Source organism: Ixodes scapularis, unplaced genomic scaffold (assembly GCF_016920785.2).
Source record: "Ixodes scapularis isolate PalLabHiFi unplaced genomic scaffold, ASM1692078v2 PGA_scaffold2__306_contigs__length_199485367, whole genome shotgun sequence".
Lineage (NCBI taxonomy): Eukaryota > Metazoa > Arthropoda > Arachnida > Ixodida > Ixodidae > Ixodes > Ixodes scapularis.
In genome coordinates, this window is record NW_024609857.1 from 17,393,513 (window position 1) to 17,411,515 (window position 18,003).

The 18,003-nt window shown below is 44.9% G+C and overlaps 1 protein-coding gene across 1 annotated transcript in view; it reads left to right on the forward strand.

Moving 5' to 3' along the window:
• The window catches only part of LOC8043756 (nucleolar pre-ribosomal-associated protein 1), a 65,092-nt gene that overhangs the window by 30,702 nt on the left and 16,387 nt on the right, over window positions 1-18,003 (forward strand). The window contains exons 10-20 of the mRNA XM_040218905.3: window positions 784-948; window positions 1,043-1,130; window positions 1,843-2,063; window positions 4,047-4,142; window positions 5,773-5,986; window positions 7,291-7,354; window positions 10,369-10,430; window positions 11,387-11,544; window positions 12,900-13,115; window positions 14,656-14,883; window positions 16,080-16,500. Of these exons, the coding sequence (XP_040074839.2) occupies window positions 784-948; window positions 1,043-1,130; window positions 1,843-2,063; window positions 4,047-4,142; window positions 5,773-5,986; window positions 7,291-7,354; window positions 10,369-10,430; window positions 11,387-11,544; window positions 12,900-13,115; window positions 14,656-14,883; window positions 16,080-16,500 (1,933 nt within the window). The remainder of the gene's footprint in view (window positions 1-783; window positions 949-1,042; window positions 1,131-1,842; window positions 2,064-4,046; window positions 4,143-5,772; window positions 5,987-7,290; window positions 7,355-10,368; window positions 10,431-11,386; window positions 11,545-12,899; window positions 13,116-14,655; window positions 14,884-16,079; window positions 16,501-18,003) is intronic.

An 18,003-nucleotide genomic window follows, 5' to 3' on the forward strand; every position in this document is an offset into this window, starting at 1 on the left:
GAAAGCGGACCACAGACGACGGCTTGTTTCTTGACATCAGTGCATCCGATAGGCGAAGAGTGTCCGGGGCTCGGCAATTCCTCGACCCAAGTTTCGTCAAATGTGCGCAACACTCGGTTTCACGGTTGATCACTTCCGTAACTACCGCAACTACGCACTTGCGGCCATTACGTGAGCAGCCTGGCCTGGCCTGGCTTGACTTGGCCTGATCGCTTGGTGGCAAAAGAAAACTGGCTTGGTGGCTTGCTAAATTGGACGCAATTTGAGACTCGCAGATCCGAAAATTGGAGGTGCGTCGATTACGGGAGGGGAAAAAAAAAAAGTCAAAATATTAATGCCCGTTGTGGAGGGTGCATTCATTATGCGAGTAAATACGGTAGTGAATTGGACTGCTGGACGAATATCGCGTTTTCTCTCTCTCTCTCTATCGCGAGGTTTGTCCCGCTATAAAATTGAGACAACAAAAAAAAAAAAAAAAAAAAAGCAATCGAAATGTTGAAAGCGACGATCGGATGAAGACAAGACCGCGACTGCACGGTCGAATGAACCCTTTCATACTTTACTTAACCTTATAAATGACAGTAGAATATTGCGTGCCTACACTCCTGGCGCGTCGCTGCATTCCTTAGTTCCACAGATACCCGACAAATGGCGCCAAAGTGTTTTCTTACCGTAAGGAACCACAAGAGGTTTTAGCAAGCTCGGTTGTAAGCAGTGTAAACCGGCCTTTACTGCGTAACCTGTCTTTGACAGATTGAAAAAGGTTCTCTTTCTGGGAGACAGGGAGAAGACGTACAAGTTCCCCTGCGACTGGCGCACATCCGTTTCGTCGCCGCCTCTCTCCGGAAAATGAAAGCAGCGCTCGACTTTGCTAGGGATTCAAGGTCGACTGCGAGTGGGGCCTCAAAGGAAAAGCTGGAGCTCTTGCTTTGCCAGGAAGTCTGGAAGGCAAGTAATGTGAAACATTGATTCCTTTTTCAGACTGCTATGCGGCAATACATCTTACTGATCGTGCCTACCCTGCTGTCTGCTTTCCTTCCAGAATGTTCCTCCAACCGACCAGCTTGTATCCCATTATCGGGAAACGGTGGATGCGGCGGTTCAGGACTCTGCTGGTCTGAAAGGGTCAGGTAAGAAGCAGACGTCTGTGGACGGTCTAGAGGTTTCAAGGACTATGAGATTTACCTAAGGCCAAGAGATGATAGAATTGAGAAGCAACGTTTTATATTAATGTTACAGTCGGGTGGCGGATGCAGATATTTTCAGAGAAGGGGGGGGCCTATGTGTGCGTGGAAAGTAGTCTCAAAGTGGCAACAAACTATGGTGAAGAGGTGGTGTGTCATGTTGTTGAGTGTTGCGACCTTGGTGGTTAATTGTCGAAGGCCTGGCAAAAAATATGCTGCTGAAGTTTGGTGGGCTGTGAAACTTAAGTGCAGCCTATGACAGAACAAGTGTGTGCTGTGTCCACCTCCGCCACTCTGCTACCTTAATTGCGGCAGGCAAAAGCATGGCGCTCCTGCGATATCATAAATTTACCGCAATCGAAGATGCGATAAAAGCAACCTATCGGAGATGTGTTCCAAGCACCGTAACCTTTCTGAAATTACGCCTAGAATTTGTGAGAGAATAAATAGATGCACATTCATCAATACCCAGTGGTAGAGGCGACGGGACCATTCGATAGTGGATCTGTTTGGTCCGTAGACGTACTCAGAGTGGAAGCATAGCTCCGAGAACCAGAGAAGAGCAGAGGCATAGTCTCGACACTCGAGAAGCAGTCATTGTTGGCGCACGGGAGCAAGAATCGGACGAAACGCTTCAAGGCTGACATGCATTTTGCAGCGGTCGTGAGAGGCTCCTACTGCCAGAGCATCCTGGACGTGCTTTCCCTCTACAAGGAGTTTGCAACTGGAGACCTCGGCGATTTTGACTGGAAGCTGGTGGCCGGTATTGGGGGAATCCAGACGGACTCCCTCAACTCGGCCGTTGGAGAATGCCTGCAGCTCCGGGCCATCGGCCTGGTTCTGGATGCCTGTTCCAGCACGGAGGCTCTTCTGTTTGGTGTAGGTCTCAGGTTACCTTTGTTTTCTCACGTGGTTTCTTAATCTTTTTAGGGTTTATTTTTCTGTATTCCGGGATGTCCGTATTTACAGTCACAAGCTGAGCTAGTTGGTACATGTTATGTATAACTGTCAGGTAGAACGTAAACACAAACACACCAAGGGCAGAAAGGTATTGAAAGGGACAAGCACACCACTGTTTGTCCTTTCTATCCACAAAGGATAGGAAGGGACAGACAGCGGTGTGTTTGTCCCTTTCTATCCTTTGTCTGTTTGTGTTTATGTTCTAGGTGACACTTATTCCTAAGATGTTTTTATGTTGGTTTATTTTATTCACTTGGATTTGGTTTCTATATTTAGAGCCGGACAAAAATTGCCACTTATTGTAGCTTCTGTTGAAGGAAACAGGACATCGGCGTGGGATTCTTCACCCTTCAGGGAATGTGCATGGGGCTCGAATATTTGAAAAACATCCTGGTACCGGTAACAGAAAGAAACGGGACAATGAGCGGGGTTCCTGAAAAGACAAGCAGCCTCGCAGACAGTTTTCAGTGAAGCTGCGTTTCGGATTAACTCAAAATAAACCCGTAGATAGAGATTTTTTTTTTTCTTCTGTGTAACATGGGTGTTTTCATTCTAAAACAATTTCAATTTTTTATTTTTTTTTTATTTTTAATAATATGGATTTGGAAGTTAGCTTCTGGGGTTTATTGGTATTTACCGAAAATGCAGAACCTTACTTATGGCACTTATCTGTTGCTTCGTGTCTTGCTTTTGGTAGTTGGTCAGAAAGGTAGAGAAACTTTGGATTTTGGGATATGTTGGTTGGAAGTTGAAAGTAAAGGTTGGGCAGAGATACAGCTGAAGCTCGATTTAACAAAGTCGGAGGGACCCACTAATTATTTCGTTAAATCGGGAACTTCGTAAAATCGAGAAAGTCATTTTTCGGGCATAGGCTGCGTGGGGAATCCGAATTTGTTAGTTAATTTGGGAAATTTGTAAAATCAGGTTTCGTAAAATCGAGGTTCAACTGTACTTTAAATGCATTCGGAAATACAAATACATACTGGGATACATGGCGAAAACAACTAAAATACTAACACTGAAATACATTTTTCTTAAAAGAAAATAGAAAACTATTCACATATTCATTGGCAGCAGGTCTTGTGTATACTACTATTAAAAGTGACAGTTTCAGAAGTGTTCAACAATGATGCAGCGTAGTATACTGTTATGAACTGTTTGTTTCTTATTTTATTTCAATTGTACGAGGGGCGTTCATAAAGTTTGTTTTATTGTCACGAAGGAATAGAGATTGAGCGATCAAACTCGAGTAGGAGTTGAGACTTTCTCTACATGTTTGCCACCAAAAGTTACCCACTTTTTCTAGCAATGCACCACATGCCGGAGGCTGTTGTTGTAGAACTCCTCGTCTTGAGTGTTCAGGAACCGCTCGACTTCAGCAATCACTTGGTCGCCGTCCTTGAAATACTTTCCTCTTACTTGGCCCAACTGGAAGCGTCTGCACCATTTAACCAAAGTGTCATAAACTGGGGTGTTGTCACCAAACAACGCTTCCAGATTGGAATGAATATGTTTGGCACTGCCTCCCTTCAAATGAAAAAAAAACAAAAAACGGATCACTACATGTGTTTGGCACCGACGGGCGATGCCATTTTTGTTTTGACTCCCTGGTGGCGTTCCGAGCTACTATAGCATGCAATGTTCATACTGTGCGGAAACTAAAGGGACGCGCGCTCATGTTGATGCCTGTTTTGTTCTGTTTTATTTAATTTTTTGTGCCGATAATACAAACTTTATGAACGCCCCTCATAAGTATGTCTTAAGCTTTCTTGTTGGAGAGCTCATACAGGCAAGAGGTTGCTCAAGCAAAAGCTGCTACTTCAAACAGGGAACGCTTTATGATTGTTTATTTCTGAGCAGTCTCAACCCTGTGTGATAAAGATTCCCTTTGTTTCCATGCAGTGTGAAGAACAATCTCCCTTCTCTCACCTCCTGGAGCTGTTCTCACGTTGCAGGGAAGATGCCGTTGGGAGATCGGCGGCTTCGCTCATCACCAACGTAAGGAATGCGGCTGTTTGCTTACAACTATGACTTTTAGTAACAGCTCTGCTAAACGTGATCGAACACAACCCTGGCCTTATGAGGTCTGTTGTCGTGATGCGAAAGTAACCATTTTTTTATAAATATTAGACAGTTTGCTTTTTGCAGCAAAGCTGCCTATAGCCAGGTTCTGAAAATATTTTCGTGCGCGGGCAGAGCATTTAGATAGAGAATTTGCGGCACGGCCGCCGCTCCTCACACCACTTGTGTGCCGGCGGCGCTCCTTCGCTTTTGATTGAAGGGGTTGAAAAGAATTATAAAACGTCATAGTCTACCCACCAATCGCAGGGCCTCGTTCTCTTCTGATGTAGTCATTGCCCTAGCGATGTTATCAGCAGTTGCACCTTGGACTCGTTATGAGCAGGACGTGCATAGTTCGCTCTGAGGAAGGAGAACATGCCTTCAAAGAGCGACAACGAGAGCAAAAGTTTAAATGGTCGTGAAAGCGAAGAGAAGCTGCAGCCGCCGAACGCGCAGCGGGCGACGGGTCGGGACTGTTGAGTGGTTGCTCTCTGATCGACGTAGAACAACAGCGTGCCCGTCCACAGCATCGGCGGCAGCAGAAGCGTGAGTGTGATCGACGTCTTTGAGCAGAAACGACCAACGAGGAGTGGATTGCCAACGCCAAGCATATGCGATGCGCTCGTCAGGACCCCGAGTACCGCGAGTTGGAAAGCGCAAGGCGACGACGTGGCTACAATCCGTCAGAATGTTTCCCCGGGATGACAACGAGGCTCGAGCGGGAGTTTGTGGCAAACTTGTTTAGTGCCATGTGTGCGGTGCATGATTGACTGTGGTTTTCCGGAGACTTGACCACCATCGGCGGCGTGCGTGATCCATATCAGCGTGATTGTGTAATGGTGGCGTTGCAGCAGCGGGTGCAATCGGAGTGTGTCGACCAAGTGCATGTCTGCGGAACATGTCGCAATGCTTTGGTAAAAGTTGCTGTGCCTCGGTTCGCCACCATCAACGGCTACGTCGGGGAGGAAAGACTAGCGTCCGCGCAATGTAGTTGTCAATATAGTCATCCCAATACAGCTTTGCTGGTTATCCTTCTTTACGGAGTGGAGGGTCACTAAGTTTTTTTATAATACAGTTGAACATAGAGAAGAATTCCAATGGCTGCATGTGTAACCTATAGCAAGGTAATGATGAAAAAGGGTAGCTACAGTAAAATGAGTGTAGCTGTTTTATGTTTAAAAACTTGGGGACTGAAGATTGTTGCTGGTGGTTGCCAAATTTTGTATTCTCTGCTTTAGTGAATCAGATCTGTTCCTCACCATTGGCACAGTCTGAATCCGGTTCTGCGTACATGAGATCCCTTTTTGTGAAACCGGAGCCTCATGGGATGCCATCTGGACTAACCAAAACCTCTTCTGTTCATGGAACTTTGTCCCACCATGACGAATCTAGTTCGGCGATTAGGCATGAGGCTAATGCGGAGGTTCTAATTGGCACATTGATTGGACAGAAGTCCCAGATGAGCGTTGACACACCCAATCGTGGGATGGTGTTCATTTTTGAGCGCACAAGTCTTTCTAGTCTAGGTGGTGCTGTCTCACCAGGCTGTGTGACGCATCCCTTCCAGCTCTTGTGCAAGGTTAACGTCCTGGAAGATTACGGCTGGGAGGTGGGCATCTGGATGGAGAAGCTGAGGCAGGGCCAGCACCTCGAGCTGGTGCGGTTGCTCCTGGAGTCAGTGAAGCTGGTGCTCAGCGATCCTAACGGACTCAACAGCGAGGTCATGCGGTGCGTCACGGCTCACGGAGCGGCCGGAGGCGTGGCCGGGCTCAACCTTCGGGGTAAGCGCCTCTGGCTTTTTATGGCGGCAGCTTTTAGTGCCCCCTTTCCAGCAAAATCCAGCGGTGTCCGTACGCAAAGCCCCACATGATTGTGGGACGTGCGCTGCACCATTGTTGCCGCTCTGTCACTTTTTCCCCCATCGCCATTGCTTCTCGCACAACTGCATCATCTGAGGCAAGACATGCTATCACTCCTCTTTTCTCTCTTCCCTCCCCTACTTAGTGTCATAATCTCGCCAAAGGCACATCTTGTAGAAGCCCATCCTGTAAAAGCATTCCGCTAGGCACACATCCCCTAAAGCCCATCTCCTACAACTATTTTATAAAAGCAAAGCTCCCAAGGCAAATATTCTAAAGCACATTGACTAACAACAAATGTTCTAAAACATGTCTCTCAATAATGCAACAGCTGCTGCTATCAATTGCAGCACACTTTGTAGGGTCATTTGCATTTTTCTAAAATGGTAAACTCCATTTCACTTTGTGATGGATCACAGCAGATGCTGCGAACGTTGGAGCCAATCCAATGCAGTATGAATGTAACACAACCTTTGGGAGAACCACAGTGATGCACGCAACACGTAATCACATGGTATGTTCACAGCGCTGGATTTACCGGGAATGCGCGTAGCATCTGCTGCTCTCCATTGCAAGGTGAAACAGGATCTTCATCAAACTTTGACATAATGTAATCTTGGAAGTTATTGCATTGTGAGCAGACAAAAATGACTAATATATGTGTGTAAAGGCTTTGCGAATGCTTTTCAAGTATCCCTGGAGCATGTGCCATATGTGTCATGCAATAACCATGTCAATTAAAGAAAAAAAAAAAAAAATGAAAGCCGTTTACAACTCCCTGTAACGCCGAATTAAAGCGCAGCTTTTGAGGAGTAGGAGGAGGGGAAGGTGCGGAAAGGGGGCAATGGCCTTCCTCCTCTCCAGCTCGCCCCCATTTAGGGGAAATTTTTCTGCTAGCGGGGAAAATTTTCCGCTACATTTAGCGGGGAAATTTACCCATCATGCACTGCGCGGTTACGCCGACGCCGACGTTGCTCAAGCCGGAAACGGGCGCCTAAGAGCTGCGCTCTAATATGTGAACTGTAAGCATATGATAGCACATCTAGTGTACTACATCGGCTTAGAGCCTATGGTAGCACATACCATATTTTATTCTAAGGAATAGAATATGGCATAAAATTAAGTTGCTACTATGACACATAATGTAGAATAGTAACTGCTGGGCATAACTGCATTAGAATCACATAAAGCGTCACATATTTGCTTATTTCGCGTGTTTGTTTCAGACATACTGCAACAAACTGAAGAAACGCTGGGTGACCTGAAAGAAATGGAGTCATTCCAGGCTGGGTAGGTTTTGCTTCCTGCCGCTGTAAAGTTTAATTTCATGACCAAAACAGAATATGGCAGTTCATTGTTGAAAGTATTAGTGAAGCTAGGAATGCCGCATACATGGAAGGAGTTAGAATGTTGTCAGAAGTTGTGGGCTATAAAAGATGTTATGAAAACAAAAGTGATAAAGGACAGCAAATCCCTCATAGCCAAGGCACTTGCAGTATGTTCGCAGCTTGATAAAATAATTCAGGCAACTTGGTCTTGAATGGATTCCAGGCTAATAGAGGGGTAGACTTGGTGGTAAGACTAAATGGCAACTTCATATTCTATCTTAGGGCAGACAAACATTTCGTAAGCCAGCTGTCATAGAACAGGAGGTGGTCTGTATGTAGGCAGTGTTAAATATGACCCGGTGTTCTGAAAATATTGGCAGTTCTTTATCTAATACAGTTAGTCCAGGACAGATGAGAGGTATTTTCATGTGTGGTGCTGACTGGAATGGGAGATTTGCTTTGTGCCTTGTTCTGAACAGGTGCAAATATTTAACAGTTATATATTTAATTGGTCTTTTGACTTGCATTGGAAAGGTATATTTTATTTATTACATAATACATAATACATATTTGAGAATTTGGGATATTTTATAATAGTGTCACATTACTTTTTCTTCGACTTATTCTAGCTCCCGTAAGCATACTTTCCCATGTGGCACGGGTGCACTGTGGCTGGGCACACCTACAGCAGTGTTGCAGTTGCTTCTTTTCCACATTGCAACAATGCAATGGCGTAGCCGGGAATTTTTTTCAGAAGATGGCGGCTGAGGTGCTTGGATGTCCATGCCTTGTGACTTGGGTTGGGAGGAGGGGGCGGGCGTCAAAATGCACATGTAAATTCTAACGTCGGCTGGATTTTGGGAAGGGGGGAACTGAAGTTCCGTAAGCCTCCCCCCCCCCCTCTATTTCTCCTTTTGGCTATGCCATTGCAACAATGCATTTAGGAAAAAACGCCTTTTGGGCAGGTCTTGTAGATATTGTAACTTTAGATTTGTGTCTGTTACACTAGAAAACAATTTTATTTTTGTTTACAAACAACCAAAAATCGGTTCTTGCTTAGGATTCACACACCGTATTTACTTGAGTAATAGCTGCACTGTTTATGAAGAAAACCTGAGGGTTTGCTTTTCCGTGAAGCATGCGGATTGCCAATCATTGTGATCGACAGCATGATTCCAGCTGTTTACAGGACAGAAATAACGTCTTTGCGCGACGATACAGTCTGTGAAGATTGCATTTGTATGGAGACTCATGTTCTCGATCTAGTTATTCGCTATGTTATTTATGCGCGACGCGATGATTGGCTGTATGTGTGCTTTGCGGGAAAGTAGACACAAGGGCCTTGTTCATAAGTAGTGCGCCTATTACTCGAGTAAATAAGGTATAAGATTTTGCTGATGTCTTCTATTTTGTGAAATATTTGCAACTGAATTGTTGATTTTGTATTGCAATATTGTATATATCATGATATAAATGACTTATTTTTCTCGGGCTCCATATTTCGCGATTTAGGCCAAAGATGAAGTTTTGGAATAATTTGCGGGTTCTAATTTTCGCGGCGCCGGGGGATCTCAATATAGATCCCAATGTGTTTTTACATTTTACCGGAATTGTTCGCGGGACCTATTTTTCGCCAAATGTAGACGATCTGCGAAATTCACGAAAATGAGTTTTTCACGAAAATTAAGTCGTTTACAGTAATCTAAGTAACTTATTTTTAGCTTTCCTATTTTGTCAGAACTACTATTAGGCCCAATATTAACAATTTCTATTTAATGTTAAAATATTTATTTGGATTAGAAATTACTTGAATAGTGGGACAATTTTGTTTACCGTAATATCCCGAGTCATCGCCCATCCCCGAGCCATCGCCCACCCCATTTTTTGGGCCAATATCGATTTCCGAAAAAACACCAAGTCATCGCCCACCCCTTCAAATACCCCAGCGCGGACTCTGTGATCCGCGAACACTCATCCTACCCGAATGACGCGGCCGCGGACCTTACAGTTGGAGGACGTCCGTGACAAAGTAAAACGAAGGAGGGGAAGACACTTCTTTTTGTTTACGCATTTCCTCCGTGAGCGACCCCGAAGTGGTCGTGTATCCGTGCGAAAAGAAAACGATGGAGATAACAAAATAGGAGTCTGTTAACGTAACCGCGGAGTGTTAGGTCAAAGTCTGTCTCCGCCGAAGTAAGGTCACCGCGAACCCGCTCCTTCTTCCCGCCCGTCGCGACCGCGGTTTGTGCAATATTTTAGGCACAACCAAAGCGTAAATAAAGCTTTGCTGGAACGTCCTACACAGACGTTTGCAGAGAGTCCCAACCGTGCATTGATAGCCCGCCGTGCACGGACGCACATATGTACGCACCAAACAAGAAAGTTGCGCAAGAGCTTGCAATTGACAAGGCGCCCGACTTGGCCCGACGCCAAAGTATTTGCCAACGCTACCGCCGGCTTTCCCGCTTTCCCAGCATTGCTCTTGGTCGCTTCTTTGGTCCGCTCGCTCGCTCGTTGCGCCTGGTCGGTTTTTCTATTTTCTTGTAGACTTTTCTTTCTTTTTTTTTACTAACTAGGAGAACATAATGGTGACATTCTTTCACGGAACAAACGTTCGTGCTATATGCAGATGGGCGGTGTTTCTAGCGCGTATGCAAGCAACGGACTTCGCTATAGTAAAATATTCTTTCGTGAGCATTTTTTTCTATAAAACAATGAAACTAAGTCGAGTTTTGAGTTTGATGTATCTCTTGTGCATCAGCGCTAGATACGCAGAGAAAAATAGGCGGTTTTTCCGTTTTTTTCAAGTGTTTGTGCTCACCCACCGAGACATGGCCCACCCCACTTTTTTAACGAATTTCAGGCGGTTGGGGGGTGGGCGATGACTCGGGATATTACGGTATATTTGATTTTATCCCAAAGGAACCATCTTCACATCCCTAGTGTGTTGTAATTTTCGTTTTCATTTTTTTGCAGGAAGTACTTCAGCCCACTGCTGCCAGCTGTGCTCAAAGCACTTGGTGACTCATCAGATCCCCGTAAGTGTATTTCTTGAACTTTTGAACGTGTAGAATTATTGTCCTCCATTTGTGGCTTTAAAAGCCTATTACATCAAAGTGCTCCCTCTGTGAATGTGTCCAGGCATTTTGCATGCATGTATTGTAGAAGGTTTCATTGTATCAATATGGGGATAAGTAGGTAGTTGACACTATTTTAGCACCTCTTTATTATACGAACAAGCACCACTATACCATTTACAAGTTGACCAAGATGCTTCCAGCCTGATGAATGCAAGCCACAAAATAGGTTGCTAGAAGGTATGTTTGTTCTAGTTGTTTGATGAGCATCTTGGTTTAAAACAGTGCGACGAGACAAGGACAATTAGTAAAGACAAGACAAACAACTCAGACCAAGTAAAGACGTGACTGCGCTGTCGTCTGTCTCGTCTTTACTTTGTGCTTGTCTTGTCGCACCTTTTAAAACCAAGATACACAAGATAGGCTTTAGTTGTATTTTAGAAATCCCCACATGATCTGCCTAAGTTAGTCATGAGTTCTTCACTGTTTTTTTCTTTGGGTTGTAAATATAGCAATTTCTTTTGTTTTGAGGTGCTAATAATTAAGTGCTCTTTTTCCGACAGCATGATGCAAACCTATGTGGAGAGCAAGGTCGTCTGCATCTTGCGCAAGAGTTGCGGTGACGTCAGAGAGTCGCCGAGCTCTGATTGGCTCTGATCGAAGGATAGTGGGTAGACCTGAAAGCAAGCTGCCTCGAGGTCTACCCACTGTCCTTCATTCAGAACCAATTAGAGCTCGGTGTTGCAAAAGAAGCAGACGGACTTGCGGCCCGCATAGGAAGGTGCTAACTATTACGAGTGACACTGTTACATTTTGTGGGTTTCCCTCGGCAGGCAAGATATCTCTCCCAGCGTATTGTACCATGTTTGCAGGTTTTGATTCAACATATTCCATTCCCTCCCTGTCTTTGTCCACAGTGTGCAAGCTGTATGTCCACTCTGTGATCAAGGACATCCTGCATTACCAGCAACAGCCCCAAGCCCTCTGTAAATTTCTGAACGAGCGATCAGCATTGCTGTCCAAGTCTCTGAGGCGGTATATCAGCATTTGGTCTGGCGGGGCCATGCCTCAGAAGGTAAGCAGGCTTGGCATTGTAGAAGGGTGGTGAGCTGGGCTAGTTGGTAAGCATTATACATGCTCTAGCCTGTCTCCTGTACTCCTCAATAGTTTCCTCACGTTACTCACAGACTTTGACCATCCACTATAAGGCGTGGTACTGCCCTTTGAAAACTCTACTCTTGAATAGTGTAGGTTTTAGTATTACATTATTAATAAAGCTGTGAATGTTTTTTAATTGGCTTCTTAGATACCTAGGGGGTCCCATGGGGCTCCCATTAACTTTTTAGGTATTGAGATTTCTTTGATACCCCATACCTTGGTTTGACAGTTTCAGATTGGAAGTGGTTACAGCATTTCCTTGAACCAAACGGTTCTAGCTTTTTCCCTAATGCATTGAACAGAATTGTCAGCACACTTTTGATGGACTGAGAATCTCTGAATTCATGATTCACTACATGAAGAGTGAGAGGTAGGGAGAACAGATAGTACAGCTCCAAGCTCATATGTTTGTTTTTTTATTCTTGGCACCAGCTACTGACCTTTGTTGCAGGCGAATGGTAGCCTCGGTAATGTGTTGTATTAAAGGCCAGATATTTCTCGACTGCCCATGGCAAACCAAATGACTACCAGCAAGGTCCGAGGCCGCATGCAGTTTGGGAAATGCACAGTGACGGCTTCATGGAAATATTCTGACTCCACTCTTAGGAAGGTTGATGAGGTTGACTTTGTTTATCTATGAGGCTCCGTGTTTTCAGTAAATACCGATGAACCTAGGAAAATGAACACTCGAACCGGTTGCATCAAAATCGTGGAAAACCGAAAAATTCTGAATTGGAGTTTTTTTAAGTTAAAAAAAGCTTAAGCTTTTCGGGAAAAAAAAAATGTCTACTACTATATTATTTTGCGTTGCCTCGAACACAGCCTCACTGAACTATCCGTGAGTCTACTTCTTTCTTCTTTTATTTGGTACTGAAATGTTCTTCAAGTATTCCGGGCTCGAGCAAGTTCTCTGGAGGTTGGGGAATTCTATGCCCGTGTCTCATTTACGAGGCCCGACAAACGCCAACTTTTTATTCAACGCCGAAAAGTAATTCCGAAAACGCCAAATCTGCGGGGGAAAAAATAAACACAAGAAAAGGCATCCCCGAATTCGAAGGAAAATAAATCCCAAAAACATGCAACCTTATATATAAGGTCTTGTTAGGTTAATTATACTAATCCTGTTTTAATCTCCCTTCTGCCGGTGACCAATTGACCTCGCACACGCATTGTTGCATTGCCTGTAGTCTAACACTGGACACAATTGCAGTGCGATCTTGGTTTGTTGCGATGATCCTAACTTGATCAATTATGCGTGTATTTTCTGTTCAGAGGCCACAAAAGGACAAAGCAGCCGGAGCATTCTGCTCTCCAGCTGCGGAGGAACTGGAGGACGCATTCCTCGACCACCTGTTTGTTCGCAAAGACACCACGAGCGCCACCGTGCGTCAGATTGTTGAGGATGTAAATTCGTGTGACATGGCCCAGTGCAAAGCCCTGTTTTACCAGGTTCTCTTCTACATAAAGGCCTGTTTCGACAGCACTGAGGTGAGGCCCTTATTGTTGGGGCTGTTTTGTACGGCCCGCTCTTTTACTGCGACCCATTTGATGAAAAAGGAGCTATGAAACAAGGTGTTTGCAACACTACTTATTAAGCAGGATCTTATAAGTACATGCAGTAGTTATATCGGATGATTATGTTTTGTACCAAGAAATAGAAAGGGTGGGAACCTTCTATGGGAAGACCAATCTTACCTTGGAAGGTGGTTTGTTTTTAGAGCGCAGCTCTTAGGCGCCCTAATTCCGGCTTGAGCAATGTCGCCATCGGCATAATTGCGCATTGCATTCCCATAATGATGTCACGTGTCATGTCACAAGGGTCACTAAGGTCACGAGTGACGTCATGAAGGTCACTCATGCAAGTCACGATGAAGGTCACGGCCTTCACAGTGAAGATCACGACCGTCATGAGGGTCGCTAGGGTCACGAGTGAAGTAAGGGGGGGGTGGGAGGAGGAGGAGGAGGAGGAGGAGGATACCCTCCTCCCTGTACCCTCCCCTCTCCTCCTCAAGAGCTGCGCTCTAATTCGGCGTTACGAGGCTGTGCTCTGATTCGACGTTGTAAACATATTTCATTTTTTTACTTAGAAACAAGGTTTTAAAATGTGCCAGAGTTGATTGTATTGGTCACGAATAAAAATGGTTGACAAATGTAAAACTGAAAAGTAATTAATGATGCAAGCTTATGCCTACAAACTAAAAGAGAAGGTATCGAGCATCTTGCGCCGGCGACAGAAGGGTGACTAACATGGTGCAGCCAGTCTAAGCTTCTTTTATACAGACATTCTGCTCAAAAACAAGCAATATGTTACAAAATTCTACTATTAGAATGTTTAGAAGAGTTGCTGGATAAAACGAGTGGTAGGGAATTGTAGGTTGGTGGAGAGAGATGGGAGAGTGTAAGGGAGAAATCGGAAAGGGAGAAGAGATGGGAAGAGGGAATTGGTGTCACGTGACACATTTTCCGGCTAAATTTAGCGGAGGCACTAAATTGTTGTATAGCTCACATGACATCAGCTACTTTGACGTTCGATTTCTCCGTCTAAATTTCACAAAGAAACTTGATTGATGTTAAGGTCATGTGATGCGAATTTCCCCGCTAAATCTAGCGTTGAAACTTAATTGACGTCTAGGTCACCTGACGTCAATTTCTCCACTTGGTGCACATGTCTCGTGACGTTAAGTCGTGTGACATCAATTTCCCTGCTAAATGTAGCGGAAAATGACGGACAGACGGATGGACAAAATTTTGGAATTGGGGGGTTCGGTTAAAAAGCGTTTCATGCTTTAAAACTAGGCTGGTGAGATTCGAACCCCGTGCCTCCGTGTGGGAGCTGCACACGATGCCAACTCGGCGATGCACGCAGCGATATTTCCGAGACTCTGTCGGTAGGAGTGTCATTACCTCTGAATATAGAGCCAGCAGCATAGTTTGATTGAACCTGATGCAAAAACGTTTCAAGTGCATTCAAGCTAAAAATACTTCACCTAGCCTTTTTGTGACACTTGAACCGTTTTCCCGTTTCCAGCTTCTCGGTGGTCTTCGAGCCTTTCTGAAGGTGTTAAGGAAGCTCTTTGAGCGGTGTTTGCAGCTTGAGGATGGCCAGGAGTGCTGCCTTGTGTTCTTGGACACCTTGCTTCGTCACGAAACAACCCTGTCATGGTACCTCAGGGAGGAAGCTGAAGACGCTGGGGCTTCTGGAGCCATGCTCGACTACTCGAGCTTTCTCTTGGACATGATCACGCTGATTTTGCTGGTGGGCATTTTTCAGTTTCTTGTTTAATCATTAGAAACATTTCTGTGTATAGGCTGGAGTGGCCTTTAGAGAATGTTTGTTGGCTTAAAGGGACTGTACCTGATACACACATTTGACATTTCTTGATGTAGACAAAATTTGATGAGTATGGTATATGTTCTTCAAATGAGGATAGCCTGATAGTGTGTAAGCGTGATAATTTCTAGATAGTCTTATGGTCTGATAGCATTATGGTTCAGCAGTGATATGAGCTTCGTGATGATTGAGACCTCTCCTCCTGTGCAGGGTTTCTTTTTGGATTTACTTGAATAGGGTCGTAGCTCCACATTATAAAGGGGGTTTGATTCTATGAAATGCCGTGAAAGGTACACTAATGCAGTCTATGCACATCTGTTATAGGGCCAGGGGGACATCATATAGGGGGATAATTGTAACGATAAGTCGGATAATGAACAAAAAGTTGTTTAGTTAAATTTTTGATTAGTGAAAATGAATGTATAGTACCACTTATAAACCTGCTGAGTGTCCTTTGAAACCCCTTAATTAGTCAATGTTAAAAAGACGCAGCACATGGTAAGTTCAGGGGGGCACTAAAGGTACCACTCGTGCTGCAGGTGAAACGCCGGCGATATTGAAAAAAACGCGGGTGATAATCTTTTCACCTGTGTTTTTGAACCGCCATTGTTACACCTGATGCACAAGTGGAAACTTTAGTGTGCCCCCCGCACTTAGCAGGTGCTTTAAATTATTTTTTAGAATTGACTGATTAAATACTTTTAGATGATACTCAGCAAGTTTTCTAACTAAAACTATGTGTTTATTTTCAGTAATTAAAAAAGTCAATTAGTAGTTTATTATCCGACTTATCATGACAATTAGTTCCCTGTATTATGTCCCTTTGGCTGTATAACTCACCTGCACAGACTGCACTAGTCTATCTTTTAAGGCTTTTTTAAAAATAAATATGTTCAAACTAAAACCAAACACACCCTGTATGTATACAAGGAAACAAAAACCAAAGCATTTTCTTTCCGTTAGTTACACTTAACCTACATTTGGAAAGTTGAGTTACTTTTAGTTAAGTGCGTGTCAGTTTGGAAGCTTTGTCTAATATGCAAACAAATAAACAGGTGCACTGGGGTTCAGTACCGTTTTCATGGATGGCTATAATATTGGGTTTCATCTTGCCGTTTCAGGAAACACCAAGCATCTCCTCAAAGCTTGAGGTCTCTCTGCGTTACCTGAAGGACAGATCTGTCCGTGCAATCATCAACCAGAGCCTTCCCAAGGGACTAGACTGCACAAAACTTGTGGCTGCCTTTGCACCTGTCCTCTCAGAAGTGGACATTGTGACTCTTCTGAAAGCCGTGGTGCAGTCCAACTCAAGACAGCTGAGAAAAAGCATAGAGGAGCTCCTCTGCGCATCATTTGCCCACTCGAGCTCTGACAACGCGGAAAGTGCGCCCCTGCTGCCTGCCACCACAATTTCCAGGATACTTTCTTGCTTGCTCAAGTGTAAAAACAGAGAAGCGATGGAACATGATGGGAAGCCTTTCCTCTCAAGCTTTATGCGATTCTTGGAGCGTCGGCCCATTTACATGCTTGCTTTGAAAGTGGGTGAGTTGAATTTTGGGTCTTTTTGCAGGACTAATGTTAGGTCGTCAAAACAGCTGTAGCAATGGTCTTGTATGGTCCTTCCTTCCTTTTTGTGGCACTTTCCTTTGGGTCACTCGTACGAAAGAAATTGCTGCACCACTTTGGTCACTGCAGTGTAGGAAAACTGCCAAAGATTGGGGGAGGTGTTCTGTCACGTGTGGTCATTTGAAGGAAAGGTCCATAACGGTAATACTAAATGTTTTGCCAGGATAATGAGATCGTCAAGCTAAAGAAAAGGAAACAACAGCTGCTATTTTGAGACTCTCGAAACCTTATACCATGAGCACAGTTTAGTCGTGCGGCTTGTAACATTTGGCATACATATTGTTATACTAAAAGAGTATGGGTTGCCTGAGTATATAATGTCAGAGTAGAGTAATCCCTCATTAGAATGAAGTGAACAGGACGGCAGAAATATTCTATGTAAGTAGTAATTCGATAAGAGCGATAGAGCCATAAAAACAGTACCAGCGGCCTTGAAGGTGGGCGGGAACACTGCGGAACACTCTTGACTCTATATTTAATCAAACAAACCTTGGTTATGAACATCTTGCGGCAGCTTTACCCAGTAAAAAAATAATTAAGTGGAGCCTGCCGATAATTTTATCCGGGCATCAGTTCTCCTCATACTGCTCCAGGCATCGCAAGAACACTGCCACCTCTGCTGCACTCTTTGTTTAGGAGCTGCCGTAGGATGTTTTGCGTCTCCGCATTTGTTGGCGTTTCCCGAGGTGCCTCTCTGACGTCGCTTCGTGTTTACTCTGGCTGCACGCAAGGTCTACGATTGCAGCATCTGTGGCAGGGGCAACAACGAGAACGTCCGCGTCGACAAGCGCGAATGAATAAGTTATCCTCGGTGGCTTGCCAACATTTCTTCAGACACTCCTGTAGAGATAGTTGCAGATTTAGAAATCGTGTGCCAGCGCGGCAAGCATACTTGCGAGAGAAATCATCTTCGGGTCATGGGCGTGCTTTCTCCTCTTTGAGAAACTTCTCAAATCCGTCCAATATGCCTTGCTTATTCCGCAAGATGGTGGATAGTGTCGAACAGCCGATGCCAGAATGTCGAATTTTTTGGCGTTCTCGGACTTGTTTTTTGGCGGTTTCGGACTTGGGCCGGCCACTTTTCTCAACCTCGCAGATCTAGGCGATTTTCGGTAAACACTCCCTATCTCCCATACGACACGTATGCGTGTAGTACCTGTATTGGCAGGCGTGCCCGTGCAGGCGTGCGCATTGTGAGCTCCCGAAGGGATGATCTCCTCCAGGCTCTATCGCTCCCTTGACCTGATTCTGACAGGATTCAGGCAATGTCTGCTGCGGGCAGGCGTTGCCTGCGGCAGATGGCATGATGCCGTGATTAGTGTCGGAACGTTGACGCTGCTCCTGCCCGCGTCTCCGCGTCAACGCATTGGCATCGGAAGCAGCGCTCTGCCAGCTCTGTGCGCTCTGCCCTGCATCACC